Here is an 18768-nt window from a genome sequence, read left to right as displayed (position 1 = left end):
CAAAGAATATAATACTTAGGAGTAAAGTTAACAAAAGAAGGATGATCCTATTTATATGAAATGTCTGGAAAAGGCTTATCTATACTGACAGAAAGTAGATTAGTGGTTGCCTAGGGCTGGGGGATGGGGGAATGACTGCTAAGGGGAAGAAGGGTTCTTTTTGGGATGACGAAAATCTTCCTAAGTTAGATTATGATGATGGTTGCACAACTCTGTGACTATACTAAAAGCTGTCAAATTGTACTTTTTTTTGGCCATGCCACGAGGCACGTGGGATCTTAGTTCCCCAACACGGGATCGAACTCGTGCCCCCTGCAGTGGAAGTGCAGGGCCTTAACCACTGGACCGCGAGGGAAGTCCCTGTTGAACCGTATTGTAATTTGAATGGGTTGATTTTATGGTATGTAAATTATATCTCAAAAAAGCTGCTTTAAAAAAAAGAAAGTAAATCGCATGGGCCTCTTTGGGCTCTGAAGTGCACTCCCGATACCCAGAGTGAGCTCAGCCAGCTTGTACGCAAGCAGCTGCTGAGTGTCCCACCCAGGATCCGGGACATAGTGGAGGAGAGGATGGAGGTGAGGAGACCATTTAAACACCTGTGTGAACACAGCCGCTTCACGGTCTTTGATCCTAAGGCATCAGAGCCTACTTCCTCAGTAAAACCAATCAAAGTAAAACCTCAGGGATTACTGGGGGATTTGGGTTCCCATGTACAGTAAACTCTTGGCAACAGCTGGCTTGATTGTCCCTGGACAACTGCTACCATGCAGTGTAAAGTCATCTGGTCATTTATCCCTTGGCTGCATGGGGCTCACAGCACTCCACAGTTGGGAGAGGGGAGATTCCAGGTAGCTTCGAGATGGGGCGTTGTTTGCTGGGGAGCAGAGTGTGGACTGGGGGACTGTGTTTGATGGGGAATGGACGTGGAGGTGGAGAACAGCTCTGCATTTTGCATCAGGAAAGGGGCTGCTTAGGCAATCCCGAGGTAACCACTGTCTGGCTTTTTCCTTTTTAAATGTCCTCCGTAACCAGGAAAGGGTACAACTGCTCCAGTAGGGCAGCACCTTCGCAAAGTGAGCCAGTTACAGCAAAGCCCTCCTTCTCACTGGTCACTCTTGCCTCATTCTCACATCTAAGCATGTCCTCTCTTCTTGTGAGTGTTGACAGATGGGGCGTGGTCTGGGAACCCCTGCCTGGAGCTCTGGGCAAGGTACTGTGCTGGGCATTTTCAGATGTTGCCTCATTTAATCTCACAACAATTCCCGCGAAATGACTGACCTAGGTTCCTGGAATTTCTTGCTGGCTTCATCAGTGGATGGCACGATGCATATGCAGCAGGCTCCCAGAGCTCCAGCCACACTGACCTTTCTGGCCCCACGGTCTGGCCATGCTCCCCACCCCCTGACCACCGCTGCTAACTCCTGCTCAGCCTTTGGGTCTTGTTTCACCCCGGGCAGCATCCTCTGGTAGCCTGCACCTGCTAAGAGCAGGGGGTCAATGCAGTGGGACAGGGGCCTGTACCAGCTGACTCCCTGGCAGGGCAGTAGATTCCATGCGGGTGGCTGTTCTCACCACTGTAGACCCTGGACCTGGCGCCAGGCCCAGGAAGACTGTGTGGCCTCAATCTGCATGTTCTGAGGGAGTAGCAGAAGGGACAGTGGCTTAAGAGTCAGAGTCAGTGCACTGGGTTTGAGGCCCAGTTCTGACACCGGCTGGCATGTGACTTGGGGCCATCACTTCACCTGTTTAGCGATCAGTGTCTTCATGGGGTAAAAAGAGGGAATTCCAGCAACAGCCCAGGCCCTTCTTCTAATTCTAAGAAGGCTTTACAGAGTGCTCTCAACAAGATCCCTACGGTCAGGTGTACCATGGGACACAGGAAGCCTGCCCCGATGGGGCGATCACTCTCTCCATTCACCATACTGTGGATCTGGAAAGCACCACAGGAATCGGTCTGCGAGAACAGCCATTTTCCCAGCTCTGTTCGACAGACTCAGCCTTCCTTCAACCCAGACAATCCCCTTCCACCACTAGGTGGCGATCCTGTGCAGTCAATAATGAGGAGAGAGGCTGGCTTTCTACCAGCTGCCAGAAATTATCAAGGTCGTTTAGGTGCTGGTTGACTCCACTCATAGCCATGAAAAAGGGATTGAGATTTTCTTACACAGCAAACAAGATCCCCGTGCCCAGGGAGCAGGAACTGGCTCAGCCCAGCCTGTGAGAGAGGGTTGTTACGCTTTCAGGAGTTTTGTGGTCAGTTGTTAAACAGAGTCATTATTAAAGATGAAATTGAACACATTTAACTGAATAAATTATATTAAAAGCAAAGGCAACAAATACTCATAATCTGACCCTACCTAATTATTTTACCACATTTTACATCTCTCCATGCTCTTGAAGTTATTAACATCTGCTGCCTACCTGTGGTGGGAACACAGTAGGACAGTGGGAGACTGTACATCTCCCCCCAGCTCTGGGACCAGGGGTAGTCACCCTGGTAGCTTGAAATCAGCCACAGTGAGCAGAAACTGACAAATGTTACAGCTCTCGCCTTTTCATCCCCAGAGAGCTAGCCGTTCACAGCACACCACTTGCTGTCCCTCCACCACCCTCACGATAACTCACTTTCACTCATCTAAAAGTGCTTTGCCTAGATTTATTTTGTAATGGATATGCAGGATTTAGATAATTTTGGTAGTGCTTACATTTTATGATATTTGTATTCCAAATAAACCTCACAAGATTGAAAACTGTTATAAAAACAACTATTTCATTGGGATAATGGGGGCAGGAGTAAGAATTTCAGACTCACAACGACAAAGTTATCTTTCCTACTGCCACTGGTATACAGTTATAAAACTCTGCATCACAGAGCAAATCCAGCTGTTTCATTATATGTAACTCTGGCACAGTGTAATTTAGTTTTCCTGTTACTATGTGACCCGTCATTTCAGGGTAATCTGTACAGTTGGCCCTTCACATCCATGGGTTCTGCATCCCAGATACAGATTTAACCAACTGAGATTGGAAAATACTCAGAAAAAGAATTCCAGAAAGCTCCAAAAAGCAAAAGTAGAATTTGCTGGGCAGGGCAACTGTTTACATAACATTTACATTGTATTCAGTATTATAAGTAACCTAGAGATGATTTATAGTACACAGGAGGATGTGCATAGGTTATATGCAAATACTATGCCAAATACTATGCCACATTATATAAGGGACTTGAGCATGAACGGATTTTTCTATCTGGCGTGTGTGTGTGTGTGTGTGAACCAATCCCCCGTGGATACCAAGGGACTGTACACATTTACCACTTTATTGTGTCTATTCTTCATTAAGAAGAGAAACACATGAAGAAGCTCGGCTACAGCACCTTGCTTTTACAGCAGGTCTTTTTCTGAGTAGGGAATTAAACATCTAATGTAGTCACATTATAACCCACACCACAAAGTTTCCTGAGTAATCAAGCACATTATACCCAGTTTGCTTTGTGAAAACCTGCACTGCTAGAAAAGCCCTGTTTTAGTGCCTGGGAAGACCAAGTGGTGCCTTCGCCCTGAGACATCGGGATGCCGACCGACCTCTGAGCCCTCGTGGACAGCTGCCTAGTCTCTCAAGAGGCCAGAAGCCCACAAGAACACAAAACGCCAAGTGACATCAATGACAACAAAGCGCTGTAAAGTCAGGTATTGTTCATTCGCTGTGTTCCTGGGATGTAGGTTGTTATAGTGATTGGAGCAAACGAGGTTTAACTAGAAAAAGACTGTGGAATAGTAAAGCAGGAGTTTTGGACTTTATTTAGTTATTGAAATGCAGCTAGTGTCTGTTGCAATATGACCTCTCAGCTCTCTGTTCTGCTGTTGCTCTGAGCCCACAGAGAGCAGGCATGGCTATTAGATGTGTGTGTGTCAGGGAAGCGGGACGGGGAGAGGGTGTCTCTCTGACTCGTCCCCTTGTCTTGGCTTCGCTAGGCTGCCCATTCCCCCCCCCCCCGCCATTAAAGCCAGCAATGCCTGAAGCTTAGCCCCTCATGGCGTCTAGAGCTCTATGCAGGCCAGAGGTTTGAGCTCTTGAGGGTAAAGCCACTGGGCCAGGGGACACCCACTTCTCAATCCTGGTAGAATATTAATATTTCCCTGCAAGACCAAACCACATGAATAACAGTCATAAAATAAATATAAATAAACTTTCAAGTTGCATTGTGCTTTATAGTTTATAAGGCCCTTATTTAATCTTCCTGACACCCCGATTGGGTTTTGCATTTCTGGTTATTAGCTCTATTATACAGTATAGGTGAGGAAACCAAGGTGTAGGAGGATTAAGTGACCTACACGAGGGTGTCAGCTGGTAATTAGTGAAACAATCCATGTGGCCGGCACGTGGCACACAGCAGGCACATGGTTCAGTAAATATTCAATGCATGAATCAAGGAAGGAAGGAACAAATGACCCGGGACTCATACCCAGTCCTTGCAAGTGTGAATCTGTGCTCTCTGCACATGGCCAGGCCACCTTCTCCACCTTCTGTGAACTTCTCTGCAGTCTCCACACCTCTGGGACACCCGGGTATGCCTCATCTATGACAGGGTGAGCTGAGATTAAGCTTTCAAATATCATGTCTTTGTTCTGCAGATGTGAAATTTATGTCTTGAAATTCCAAGAAGGAAAATAATGGCATTTTATTTCACTGGCTCTTTAAAATGTGCTGTGTTCCAAAAGGTTGAATCTATAAACATGACTGGAAATTCGGGAACGGATGCCAGGAATTCCTAAGCTTCGTGTCTGCCTGGGCCAGGGTATGGCTGCTGCTCCTGCAGATTACGGGTTAAGAAATATTGCTGTTGGACACTTGTTGGAAATTTTAAGCTCCTTGAAAAATATGGCTCCATTAGGAGAATCCTGTCAAGAGACACACAGGCAGCATTTAAATTTTTCTATCGATCCTTCTTTTGTGGCATGGCCAGAAGCCCTACCGCTGAGCACTTTCAATATTTTTCTGTTTCTCCAACTTCTAGTTGGATTAATCTCTGGAGTACCTTGAAATTTCCTGAAGTTGTCCTCCCATGAAATGGACCACAGGATTAAAAAGGCCAACAGAAAAAAACATTTCCAGTCTGGGTTTTAATGCCTCCAGTAATGAACTGGAGGTAGATTATGTACATCTCAGTCATAGGAGGGAAAATATAAAGCACACTTGATTGGCAAATCAAGTGTTCCTGTGAAGCCAGAGCAAAGGCTCATGAGTGAACTATTTATATGGATTCTTGCTTTACCTGTTCTCTTTCCCTGAGACTCAGGAAGATCTTGAACCTGAATCAGACTGTTCAAAAGGTATGTTAAGGGACTACAAGATTATGATTCCTTCTCCGTCTTAGTTTTCCTGGTCAATGATAATCATGATGATGACAACAAACATGGCATGGCAAGGGTAAAGAATCCAGCTGGGGTGGTAATTAATTTAGTGAAGGCTTCATGTTCTCTCCAAAAGCAAACACAAAAAACCCAAAAAGCATAAAACCCAAACCGACTGAACCCGAAATAAACTGACAAAGACGTTCCTGAATTAACTTGAGGTGCTAATTACACCATTTGATTTTATCCACATTGCACGATCCAAAAGAGATGACTGCTTATGCTAAATATGTCTATAAAGAAAAGTGCACTGAGGGTGGGAGAGGGAAAGATGAACCCAGGAGTTGAAAGTCCAAGGGGACTTGGTGGTAATCTCCCTTTTATAGGTTGGTAAATTCAAGGGCACTGTTTGGGACTGTAATGTAAACAGGAACTTCCGTCTCCGTGGAAAGGTACAAGCTCGGGACCCCAAAGGTCCCTGTTTGCTCCAGCAACGTCCCACGGAATAAATGCAATTCATGTTTTCCTGGCAAAGAAGAACTGTTGAAGGTAGGTAACCACGAGGCCCCTGAAATGCTTGTCTAAAGTCTCTGGCCACATTAGAAATTATTTTAACTTTGACTTTATGTGTTTTAGAAAATAAATACAAAGAAAAAGCTCAGCCTTTTGATCAGAGTATGATTTCTTAAGGAATATTTGCATCACAGCAGATTTAAGTGTACAAAGAGGAGGCTGGCTGGGATTCTTGTAGCTACAGGACTCAGTGTGCCTCATACGAGTTTTACACACAAGTTTTACATACAGGAAGATCATACTGCCTAGTAGATGGTTGTGAAGGTTCCCTCTCCTTCCAGCCTCACAGCCACTGCCAAAATAGCATCACGTATGCCTGATCTTTAGGCCTAAAGGTGGCAAAGGGTGTGGTAAGACTTAAATAGGGAACAGCGCAGCTGAGGGCTGGAAGGGAGCAGCCTCGGGTAAGACACAATGTTCCTAAATTGCCTGCTTTTTGGCTGACAGATGCTCCCAGCTGGCTGGTGTGCAAGTCTGTAACTTGCAAAGCAGGCTGGAAAGATGGTTTTGCTTGCCAAAACCAAAGCAAGTAGGAAGCTAGCAGACAGAGCTAAGAGATTTGGTGCATTTTGCTGACTGGTTTTAATCCCCTGCCTAGTTCGGGAAATCAGACTGGGCCCAGGAAGTCTTGTCTGATTATTTTAGTTTCTTCCGTCCATTTGAATGGTATAGGCCTGGGTTAGGGAGGAAGGCTCCAGTTGCCTCAACAGCACCCTTCCAATTCACCTTCATAAAAACTTCCCTGGTTTCATCAAAATGACTTGACAAGTGGTTTTCAAAATGTGCTCCCCGGGTCAGCAGCACCACCATCCTTTCAGAACTTGGTAGAAATGTAAATTCTTGGCCCCTACCCTGGTCCTACCGAATCAGAAATACTGGAAGTGGGCCAGGAGGTTCTCCAGGTGATTCTGGTGTACATTAAAGTAGGAGAACTTCCTCTTTAGACCAGGCCAATCAGGTAAACCATGATCATTACAACTGGTGGGACAGAGCTACTTATGCAAGAGTTGGGGGAGCACAGAGAGGGATCTAATAGAAAGTGGCAGCCACTCTACTGATGGCCATTTGTATAAAACCAAGGTGCTTTCCTCTCTGTAGCCCAAAGGAGGTAAGACTTGCTAGGGGAAAAGGAACACCAGGAAAGAATCTGGTGACGTCCAGAAAAGTTCCTAAGAGCTCTGCGGTCTTTGAGAAGGCCTGGAGGTGAATGGGTGGCTGCCCACCCAGAGGAAGGAGCTGTTGCCTCTCACCCGGCACTGACCTATTTTGTACACAAGTCTCCTGATCACACTTGAAAGTTCTTTATTCTATAGATATGGTGAGAATAGAAAATGGAGGTGGGCAGGAGGGAGGGGAAGAGTGGGCTGCAGTAACCCCACGATCGGGTTAGGCAGAGAGAACTACTGAGAATCATGCAGAGTCGGAAGATTCCTCAAAAGTCACAAGCTCATCCACCATGAGATAATGATTGCTTCATCACCACCACCATCGTCATCGAGCTACAGCTGACTGAGTAGCCTCCTACATGCCTGGAACCATGGTAGGTGTCTTATGCAGATTTTCTCTAGTCGTCCCCCCACCCCCAGCAACCCTGCAAGCTTGGCGGTATTACCTCAGTGTACAGATAAACAAAATGAAACTCAAAGAGGGTTAGGAGCAGGTCCAATATTAGACAGGTAACAGGGGCTGAAACAGGATTCTCATCCTTATCTGGTATGTGACACCATCGCTCTCTAATACTCCAGCCTGGTGATTTCCATCCAGCCTGTCCCTGAATACGTTCAGGGACAAGGTGCTCCTTACATCCTAGGGTAGTTCATCTTTGGGCTACTGGAATGTTCTTTTATTTACTGGTGCCAAAATCTACCCCCCGGCAGAGTTCACTCACTTGTCTTGAAGTTGGCCCTAGTGATATGCCTGGTGACCCCACAGGACCCAGAAAACCCACTTCCTACACTGATAACTCTGAATATCTACACAGAGTTCCAGGAATCTTTACTTCCTTCAACTAAAAAGCCTTGGTTTCTTTTCTTCCCCTCTTCATTTTCTGTTATAGAAAGGCAGAGAGGGTCTCATTTTAAAGCCCTGAAGATTTGTCCTCATAACCAAACATCTGCATCTCATAGAATGCTGGGATGGTATTCTTTATGTATCTAATGACTCTTTGAGCTGTTGTGTTTATGCAACTTCAGGCACAGATATAAATCGAAACCCCCATTATTCCTCAACCATCCCAGAGAGCAAAAGAGGTCACAGAGCGATCAGATCTCAGGGTGGAAGGGGACCCCTCTTGTGATGTTTCCGAGATAAGGCCTCTCTGGGGAATGAAGTGTGTGGGATCAACTTGCCTGTACTTTTAGAAAATGGCAACCGAGGGCTTCACAGCCTTGGGGCTGGATGACAACACACGTGGGTGGAAAACCAACCTTGAGAATCATGCGTGGATGGCCCCCCAAATCCTTGAACCTTGGTGCGGCTGGTGGAGATGGAGGTCGTGAGTTTCACCCATGGGAGGTGGGGCTCTTACCCTGCAGCACCCTGGTCTGGGACCTTGAGGAAATCCAAGCTCTCCGGCGTCTGTGACACTCGGTCTGAGCCAACGGACTGTTGTCGCGGTAAGGGTGGGCGAGCCATAGAAGGGCACAGGCTCCTCTGAGTGGACCTCTGGTTTCCAGCAGTGTGGGGATGCAGCACAAACTGGTTTTTAATGACTCCATTCTGATGGTAGCCTAGAAAGTGGGAAAGAGGAGAAAACAAAGCAGAAAATTTCTGATCCTATGCTAAAGGCTCTCCAAATTTTTTTCCACCCGTTAGCCAAGAGTGAGTTACTTAGCTTTGCCAGGCCTCAGTTTCCCCTTCTGAAATAAGGGAGGGCGTAACTTCTCATATTTTGCGAGGAATAGAGCCCAAGACATTGTACACTGCCCGGCCAGTGCCTGCAACACAGCAGACGCTCATGCATGCTTGTTGGTCCTGACTTTAGAACCACCAAAAATGTTCAGGGGTTTCGAAGCCAATGGTCAAGAAAGGTAAGCCTGCAACTAGTTGGGAGGCACATTCTTGGGTCTAAGAAAAATGATGACGTTGTGATTCAGGAGGGCTGGCAGCCAGCTGTTTAAACAGCTGGACATCCATTTTCAAGGGGTCAGTCTGGGGTGTCCTCTGCAGGAGCTGTGGGAGGTGAAGGGAGCACCCCACACAGGCAGGGGAGATGTGGCCGTTGGTTGGATTAATCTGGAGAGAGCAAGCTGTCTTAGCCAAACTGTTCCTGGTCAAGATCGCGTTATCTGGTAAGTCACAGACTCTGGTGCTGGGCTCCAAACCGTGCGCCTTGGCTGAAAGCGGCACTGTCATTCCCAGCTATGTATGAAGAAGCCCTTATCTCTTCTCCCACTGACAGATTTGGGGAAGAGTGAAGGGGAACAAGGCTCCCCAAGGCACGCTTTTGGTAAAGCCACCGTAAAGCAAACCTCTTCCATGCGAATTAAGAGAAGAACTCTTTGGTACCAGTGGGATGACCCTTAGTTTATAAGGCGACTCGGGGTTCAGGTTTGGCTCTGCCTCTGATAGCTGTGTTGACCTTGAGCGAGATACTTGACCTTTCAGAGTGTCAATTTCTTCATGAAAGAGACAAGGAGCTTGGTGAGACCCCACATGCTGCCAAGGTTGCCAAGGACAGCAGAAGGGCATCCAGAGTGGGACGTGTTCCAGGGCCATGATACTCAAAAGGGGTCCCATAGATGGACTGCTCCGTGCCACTCGTGACCCACCCACCATCAATAAGCTCAGAAATTAAGAGCAAGCATTTAGAAACGTTCACAGCAGTTTCACAGACATATCTCATGTCTGTTGACTCTAGTAAGAAATTTTGGCATTTTGAATGCTTTTGAAATGCTTTTTTGAATGCTTTTAAAATTTAATGCTTTTAAAATTTAAATGCTTTTAAAATGCTTTTTTGAATGCTTTTAAAATTCTACTCTTCTAGTAACTTTTATTATATCTTACAAAAGAATAGTTTGTGATGGATTAAAAATTAAGTAAAAAACCCCACAAAAACCCAAAACAAAACAAAACAAAGCCCCGAGCCCTTGATCCTTCATCATAGATAGTATGAGAAGTACTGATGTAAGGGATTGGGGTCCAATCGCCTCATTTTATTGGTGAAGGAACTGTCACACACAGAGGTTGGGAGCTGTGCTCAAGGTCAGGTATTTGGTCTGAGCCGACTGTGGCCAACACAGCTGAGGCAAATGAGCTTTCCAGGTGGTCTGGCCAGGATTTTGCACGGGCGGCTGGCGCATAAGTAGTAACAAAACACTACACTGGTTCTCTTAGGTTCTTTTGTGCTTGGATTTTCTTCAAGGATAAAGGCAGAGGGGAGGAAAGACAGCTGGGCCAGGCAGGATGGGGACTCCAAAAGAGATGAGAATTAGTTTCTCACTGATAGGCATGGTTGTCCATACTTCAGCACGCCAACTGTGAGACTCCAGAGCAGGAGACAAAAGAAATGCTTTTTACTGCTTATTTTGGACACTGCTACAAATTAGTTCCCTTGTCTGGGATGATCTGAGTCAAGTGTGGTCCCAAGATGACCCTTTTCAGACCTACAATCCTAAACTTATTAACATCGAACACTCTGGGGACAGTTCCTTATGAACTGAATCGTGAGTGATGGAAAAACATTTTGTGAGTTTTGAGAGTACTCTTCCAATACTAAACAGATTCTTTTAAGGGCAAAACCTCTTACTTGTATTTGGGTTTGGATTTTGACTTGCATGCTATATTTTTATCATTTAAAAAAATGAGAAAAATGAAACATAAGATCTAAACATTTTTCTGAATCCATTTTGTATTCTCCCAGATATTACTTTATTTCTTGGAGCAGTTCTCGTAGATTCTATCTGATTAAGAATAGACTTTCTATTTATTCACTCAGCTGTTAACTAGTTGCAAAGTATTGTCATGGTATTGGGCTGGAGGTGAGTAGTGGTGGGGTTAGACCTTGCAAACTCCAATTTCCATAGAGGCAGTGTCCTACACCTTAAAAGCTGACGACATTCTGGTCGTCATCGACAAGGAGCTCCATTTCCTCTCACTGATGTACAAAGCCTTTCCTAAGGGAGGTAACACTGCCAGGTAAGGAAATGCAAACCGCTGACTCAGCCACCGTGCACTCTCAGGAGCTCATCCATGCCTCCCCTGGATTTTGGGGTCACAGGTAGGGCCATTGTGTTGGGAGGAGTACCTCTGGCACTGAAATGGCTCACGGCTGGCTAATATGTGGGCACTTACTGGCTAATGCGTTTCTTCCTCAAGGTATTTTACACATCTGGGTCTAGTCTATGGCCCATGCTTGGCTTACCTGGTGGCGGAGGGGCAGCTCTCATTGGGTAGTTGGCATTGTGAGTCCCGCTGGAATAACCTCTGCTTTGAACGGTGTTCCTTCGGGTAGGACCTGAAATAAACCAGCAAGACAAAGTTAAGATCGGCGGCTACTGGCTGGTTTTATGGCTCCCGATGGTCTTCTGCTTATGGAGAACTTTTGAGAAGTTTGGAACGCAGGTCTCCGTCGGATCTGCAGGAGGCTGGTTGCAGTGGAGACGGCTGTTTGAGGGAAGAATTGTCCTCGCAGCTATTGGATGGGAGGGGCTGGAGGACGTGATGGAGGGAGGGATTTGAAATGTCAGAGCCAGTAGCTTGACAAAGAGGTGTTATTAATAAGCTTACAAAGGGGTTTCTATTGTTGTAGACTTTGCAAAGGGACAGAGGAGACATCTGAATGTTTGCACTCATGTTCTGACCACAGCACCGCAGAAGCCGAGGCTGTGTCTGCTGCACATCGTGGTCACTGACGTGAAGGACACCGCAGCTCCAGCACCTCCGCTTTAGTCCAGAGCCTTTCTCGCCAGAGTTGGCGTTCTACAGTCTTCTAAGTAAACACAGAGACCCTGAAGGGTAGAAGCAGACTGATACCCTGGACACAGACGTGCAAGTGTTAGAAAACAAGCAGGGCCAAATGGAGCTTCCTGTGGGCCAGAATTAGGGCTGGGGCGGCCGGGCCACGGGGGGCCAGACGAGATCTCTGCAGAGACTATGTGTTGGAAAGGAACACAGTAAACAAGGTCTCGAGTGGGACATGAAGGAGCTTCAGGACATGAAGCTGATTAAACCAGCGGGAAGAGGGGTGCAGAGGGAATTCCTAGTAAAGAGAAGAGCAGCAAGTGATAAGGCATGACAGCATAACGCAGAGGAGCTGGGTCTCAGGTCCTGGGACAAGGGGAGGAGGCCAGGTTAGGGTGTCCCCCTTCCTGCCCCCTTTTCCCCATGAAGATATAATAAAACACCGTATTAGACAACGTTTCACTTTGAGGCCTGCTGAGAGCGTTGCTCATACACATCTTGCTGGTTATCTGCAGCTCTCCTTTGCCGTGCTCTGTGCCCTGGGTTCTGAGCCCAATGGAGTGCTAGGCCTCTGCATTCCAGTTGGGTTTGGTCAGTGGGAGGCACCGGCAGGAGACTGGGGTGCCAGAGGAGAGAGCGGCTGGCGTATCTCTTCCTTTTTTTCCCCAAATTGAAGTATAGTTGATTTATGGTTTCTGGTGTACAGCAAAGTGACTCTGATATACATACATTCTTTTTCAGATTCTTTTCTGGGGTCTCCTCTACCTACATCCTTAGAGTAACAGTGGGATCCTGCTGTTCTCTGCCCGAGTCCCAACTTTGTTCCCTTAGCCCTGCCAACACCCCTGCAAAGAGTCCTTTTATGTAAAAGTCTCTTAAAAAAATCCCACCTAAATGTGCTGTCTTCTGCAAATACCAGCTGATACACAGATATATACCAGCCTTTTCTGAGTGGCTATTTCTCTGTACTGTATTAGTGAGTTACATAGTACGTGCCAATGTGCGCCTTGTAGACAGATGTCATAAAGGCCTATTTTATACCTGTCAGACTCTTTTTTTTTTTTTTTTGGCCGTGTGGCTTGCGGGATCTTACTTCCCCAACCAGGGATCAAACCCAGGCCCCGGCAGTGAAAGCACCAAGTCCTAACCACTGGACCACCAGGGAATTCCCGACCTGGCATACTCTTCATCGACCGTACACATGGGCTGCATTCTGTAAAGATATCTACATTATATGAGTACATAGCATATGTAATTACTCTAAATTATAAATATAAATTATATATAATTTATATAATATAAATTATATTTATATTTTAATATAAATATATTTTACTCTGCCTTATAAATATAATTTTATAAATATCATAAATAGAAAAAGAATCAAAGGCCAGTAAAGAAGTCAGACTGTGCTGTGAGTTACTGCATGTATGTCTTCTACTGAAGCAATTGACAGCGAAGGAGGGCGGTATTAAATGTGATGCACAGTAACAGAGCAAAACCTTGTAGGGAGCTGGTAAATATGGTCAGTTTCTTTCAAATTGACAGAAAAGGGCTTCCCTGGTGGTGCAGAGGTTAAGAATCTGCCTGCCAATGCAGGGGACACGGGTTCGAGCCCTGGTCTGGGAAGATCCCACATGCCACGGAGCAACTAAGCCTGTGCGCCACAACTACTGAGCCCGCATGCCACAACTACTGAAGCCCACGCGCCTAGACCCTGTGCTCCGCAACAAGAGAAGCCACCACAATGAGAAGCCCGCGCACCGCAACAAAGAGTAGCCCCCACTCGCCGCAATTAGAGAAAAACCCTGCGTGCAGCAACGAAGACCCAATGCAGCCAAAAATAAATAAATAAATTTATTTAAAAAATAAATAAAATTGACAGAAAGGATGAGGTTTGTATTGTCGACAAGATCGGACTGGAAATGGCTGGGAAATGTAAAGCCAGCAAACTGATTTGTTTTAAACGCAATTCATGCTGTAATGCCAGGAATACTACATATAACTACAAAATCATTCAGAAAGGTTTAACCTGCCCATTTGCCTTGATGTTGGTTTAGTCTGAAATGTTTCAATCTGAAGCAAACCCCAGCCACAGGAAGCAGTCAAAGTACTGGTTCTTTGCCCTGCAGATCTGGGCAGTGTTATGAGCATTTGGTAGGAAAAGAGTTTGGCTCAGGGAAAGATGAGGGAGGGCCAGGCGGGAAGCCCAGAAGCCTAGCAGTGGTCCCGCCTGTGGGGCCCATGAACACTTACGTGAGTTCCTGGGCAGCCCGGGTCCGATGCTGACCTGCAGCACTTTGTTGCTGGGCTTGAGGATGGCCAGGTCACCGAAGCCTTGGTGGAATTGCACTTGCCGGGAGCCCCCTGCACTCCAGGGACCCCAGTTCTCCTTTTTCAACTTGATTTCAAGCCTGCGACAAGCATATTTGTTGGAATTAACAAGTCGGGATGGAGCAGTGAGAAAGTGCGGCTCATAGACCCCAGCATGGCGTTGTGCTGCTGGGCAAACGTGCTATAGAAACAAGGCAAGCCTGGATCATCGGAACAGGCACCGGGCCCGGCGGCCAGGCATGACAGTCCGTGGGTTTCCTCGACAGAGGCAGAGCATTTGGGGTCCAGCCCCTGGGAGACACCAGTTAGTGAGGGAGGTACCCCAGTACAGGCGCTTTGTCACTCTGTCAAGTGGATACAGGTGGGACTGCCCCGGGAACAGAAAGAAAGGCCAGTCACCAGGCCACACCCGCTGCGGTATGTCACTGTGTTTCTCTCTGATTGCCCAGGTCTGTGTTTGTGGAGGACCGAGAGATGCCAGACACAGAGAGCTCACATCTTTGCACAGAATGTGGCTGCTAGTTAAGTTCTATTCCTCCACCCTCACCCCTACCCCAGGGAGGAAAACGACAACATTTCCCTTCCCAAATAAAAGGGAAATTGACTCACAACTGCAGAACTCCTCGGCCAGTTTTCATTTTCCACATTGCCTATATGCCTACATAATGCAATTTCATAGTTTGCTTTTTTTTACCTTATATTTTTTCATGTTGTAAGACAGAAAGATCATAATTGCAAGTAGCCGACTATTCTATTGAGTGGCTTGGCTATATTCTTCCTTTTTTTGAGTTATTCCCTTATCACCAATTCCCAGACAAAAATAATTGCCCCCCGTACTCATGGCCAAATTGTTCTTTGGAAAAGCTGTAATGAATTCATTCTGTTTCCAGTATCTGTTTCACTGTAACCACAGCAGCATGAGTTATGGAAAGGTCCCCTCCTTATGGGATTAAGGCTTTACTTTGGCCTCTTCCTTGTGAGTAGGAAGAGTGGAGGATATCCCCATTTTATAGATGGGGAAATTATGAAGGAAAAAAAAGCCAAATAACTCACTCAGCAAATGTGAGATTAGAAGTTCAACACTCTGCCAGTGTCTGGTCCAAGAGACAATGTTATTAAAGCAAATGAAGGTGAGAGCCCAGACACAAGACACCAGCCATCCACAGCCCCCGAGTCTCCAAATGCCCCAGCAGCACGCTGTATTACGCATTGATCTTGGGAACTTAAGTTCCACTCCAATCACTTTCTTCTGCTTCAGCCTGACACTACTTCTGCCTGCTCTGCTAAATAAAATATTCTTCTATTGGTGATATATAAAATCTGCCTTTTCCTGGCCTCACGTTGGTGACCTTTGTTCAAAGGATAAGATACACCATCCAATGAAGTCATTATCTCACAGAAATGCAAAAGTGACGTTTTCAAAGCCTGTGGCAACCATCCAGACTGTCTTCTGCAGGCCCTAAGCATCCACGGGGGAAGCCAAGACACCCAGGGCTCCTCAGAGGCACCCAAGCCAGTCAGACCCCATCCCCCCACACCGTAGGCCTCCCCTCCTCTCAGCCTGGACCTCAACAGTGAGATCAAGGCCCCAGATCCCAACTTACGTGTTGCTAAATTTCAGAGGTAGTTGCTTCTGGGTTTTTTCCTCATAACGCTTTGCTAAGAGGCTCAAGAACTCAGTTTTAAAGACGGATTCAAGCAAACTGTCATATTCTTGCTCATGAAGAATAAAAAGGTCATCCTGCATAGTACTGCAAAGAGATTGGAAAGACTTAATGAAAGTTGTAGTTTTGTTTATTCCATGAATTTTTCCACTCCTTTTTTTTTTTTTTTTTTTTTGCGGTACGTGGGTCTCTCACTGTTGTGGCCTCTCCCGTGCGGAGCACAGGCTCCGGACGCGCAGGCTCAGCGGCCATGGCTCATGGGCCCAGCCGCTCCACGGCATATGGGATCTTCCCGGACCGGGGCAGGAACCCGTGTCCCCTGCATCGGCAGGCGGACTCTCAACCACTGCGCCACCAGGGAAGCCCCTCCACTCCTTTTTTAATCCTGTAAAATAGCACTAAATTTCTACGTCTTTCTCTCTGTAATAACTGAAAATCTTTAAAACAGAATGACGTACAAAAATAAAGTCACTAAAATCTGCTTTTAAAAGAAGTTTAGAGCCCACCAAAAGCATAAGTGAAATATTCTCTCACATGACTTTTAAAATCAGGAATTTAAGGACAATTTGTCTGTATATGTAAAAAAAAAAGTTTGTTTTCAAACATCCCTACAGCACAACCATGCTACCTGCACTAGGATTTGTCGTGATGAAGACCCTGACAACCAGTGGTTTAATCTCTGTCACTCAAGAGCATGTGTAAAAGCAATTCAGGGCCAACATGACAGTTCTACAGTGCCTGGGAGCCAGGCGTCTACTCCTCCTCTTTACAGGTACGACCAGGAAGTTGTACAAGTCATTTCTGCTCACACCCCATTGGCCAGCACTGTGTCACTTGGTTACACCTAGGTGAAGGGAGCCTGGGAAATGTAGTCTCTGGGTGGGCTGCCAGCTATTCACATGGAAAGGAGAGAATGGGCATTACAGGACAGCTCACAATCTCCACTATACCTCCTTGTTCACAAACTTTTCCAAACTTGGAATTGGAATCTTTTCTTAAAAGTGTGAGAATAATATACCTCAGAAGGTGTGGCCACAAAGCTCCTATCATCTGCCTGTTTCTAGGCAGGTGAAAAGTCTGGAATTGTCTTAATCACTTCAGTGACAGCAATTCAAAACTCCAAAAGGCACTTCTGTAAAAGTTGCTCACAACAGCTCTGCCAAGTCATTTGAAATTAAAGAAATAAAGTCCCAGCATCTAAGAAGGTCTAGACCTTCTAAGCACCTAAGAAGGTTTAGACCATCTAAAGCAGAGGTCTAAGAAGACCTCTGCTTTAGGAAGGAGGGTGTACAACGGGGAAGAGGCAGAAAAGAAGCACCACTTTTTGGTGTGTGCGGTGGAGTGAAACTCCCATTTCAGCTGCCTGACTCATGTCTGGGCATGTCTGTTTGCCTGGCTGTACTTTAGGCAGTAGAGTGATTATTCAACAGGGTTATTAAATGAGTCCAACACAGGAAACCTTGAGTAGTTTAATGTGCTCAGATGTATTAGAAGTTTCATGATCATAAAGAAATAAAGCAAGCAGGGCAAAACATCAAGGTCAATTATCAGTGTGAGTCTGGAAATGAGAAGAGGCTGTTTGGATACTTTGACTTCAACCATCAGATTCAAAAACCCCTCCCTTTGGTGACCCGAGTCAGAGAGTTAGGAAATCATCTTTGCCCAGGCCAGAGTTTCAACTCATTCCCCTCTCCTCAGCCCAGGTTCCCAGATCTGAAAACAAAGCTTTTACATTTGTTTTTTTCCTAAAAACTCAGACTTATGTTTGGACTTCACCCCCGTCTTCTTCATAGGCTCAACCTGCAATTCCTTACAGACGACTGGCATAGCAGGCCTTGTTGAAAGATGCTTTCCTAGTCCCTGGTTTGGCTGACTACTGGTTCTTTCTCCTCTCGCCTTTGTGGCTCACTGTTGTACTGCTGACAACACGAGAAAATCTTATTTCACTCCCTTAACCAAGATCTTCTTCACAAAAATATTAGTTACAAAACGCTGGGTAAACTCTTTTTTTTTTTAAAGCTGAAAAGGCAGTTTCAGGTAGGACAGCCCCTGCCTTTATTTCAGCCTTTTAAAAAAATGTTTCCTGCTTATGAAATAGATGCTCCTTTTAGTAAACTGAAAACTACAAAGGTTAAAAAAAAAGAAGAAAATAAACCTTATCCGGAATTCTACCATCCAGAGACACCAGTGGCACCAGCCGGGGATCCTACATTAATCTCTCTGAGGAAGTGCAGATATACGCGGTGTCAGGCCTCCTGGGAGAAGCTTCACCCAACCCCAGGGGAAAGGCTCACTGCCATCTTTTGTGACCCAGGAGTATCCCGGATAACAGTCTCTCAACACTTGTAAGCTGTGTGCCCCGTGTTTACTCAGGGCCCTGCTCCTCCTTCCAGGACGGGATGGAGCTCCTTAAGGCAGGGACTGTGTCTCGTTCACCTTCAGATCCAGAGCTGAACACAAGCTAGGTGATCAGTCCAAAAACAGAGAGAAATTCCAGGTTTCCAAAAGCTCAAAAGCCACAGCAAGGCAAGATTTCAGGAATGCATCAGGTCAGCTGAACAAGAAGTGAAGCAGCCTGTTCTTCTCGCCAGAGGTTTAGGGCAATCAGGCAATGAAACAGTCTAGGCAAGAATGCCGTGCCCAGGGCAGCTGGAGCCTCTGTCTAAAGCCGCCTCTCCCAGGCTGATTTCCCCAGTATGTACAAGTCCTGGAAAATCTACCGAACCAGACAGGCAGCCCCACAGCTCTCGGTCTTAGGTCTCTGGGGGTCAGCTGTCAGGACGAGGCGGATTAGAGGCTTCAGAGAGAACCCCACCTAGGAGATTTTATAATTCCAATCTCATCACGTACAACAGGAAGGCAAAGAACATGGGCTGTTGACGTTTGTGGCCACCCTGCCAGCAAATTGAGTTTTTCAAGTAAGAGCAAGGCCAGGTCAGTAT

General features: G+C 46.2%; 1 protein-coding gene across 1 annotated transcript in view; it reads right to left on the bottom strand.

Annotated features, from left to right (window-relative positions):
• MYO1E (myosin IE) overlaps positions 1-18768 on the bottom strand; it is a 204753-nt gene that overhangs the window by 9123 nt on the left and 176862 nt on the right. Inside the window, exons 23-26 of the mRNA XM_030878851.3 lie at positions 15767-15913; positions 14085-14242; positions 11290-11382; positions 8455-8656 (exon numbers count right to left, since the gene is read on the bottom strand). Of these exons, the coding sequence (XP_030734711.1) occupies positions 8455-8656; positions 11290-11382; positions 14085-14242; positions 15767-15913 (600 nt within the window). The remainder of the gene's footprint in view (positions 1-8454; positions 8657-11289; positions 11383-14084; positions 14243-15766; positions 15914-18768) is intronic.

Source organism: Globicephala melas, chromosome 2 (genome assembly GCF_963455315.2).
Source record: "Globicephala melas chromosome 2, mGloMel1.2, whole genome shotgun sequence".
NCBI classification, from domain to species: domain Eukaryota; kingdom Metazoa; phylum Chordata; class Mammalia; order Artiodactyla; family Delphinidae; genus Globicephala; species Globicephala melas.
This window is presented reverse-complemented; position numbering and strand designations above follow the sequence as displayed.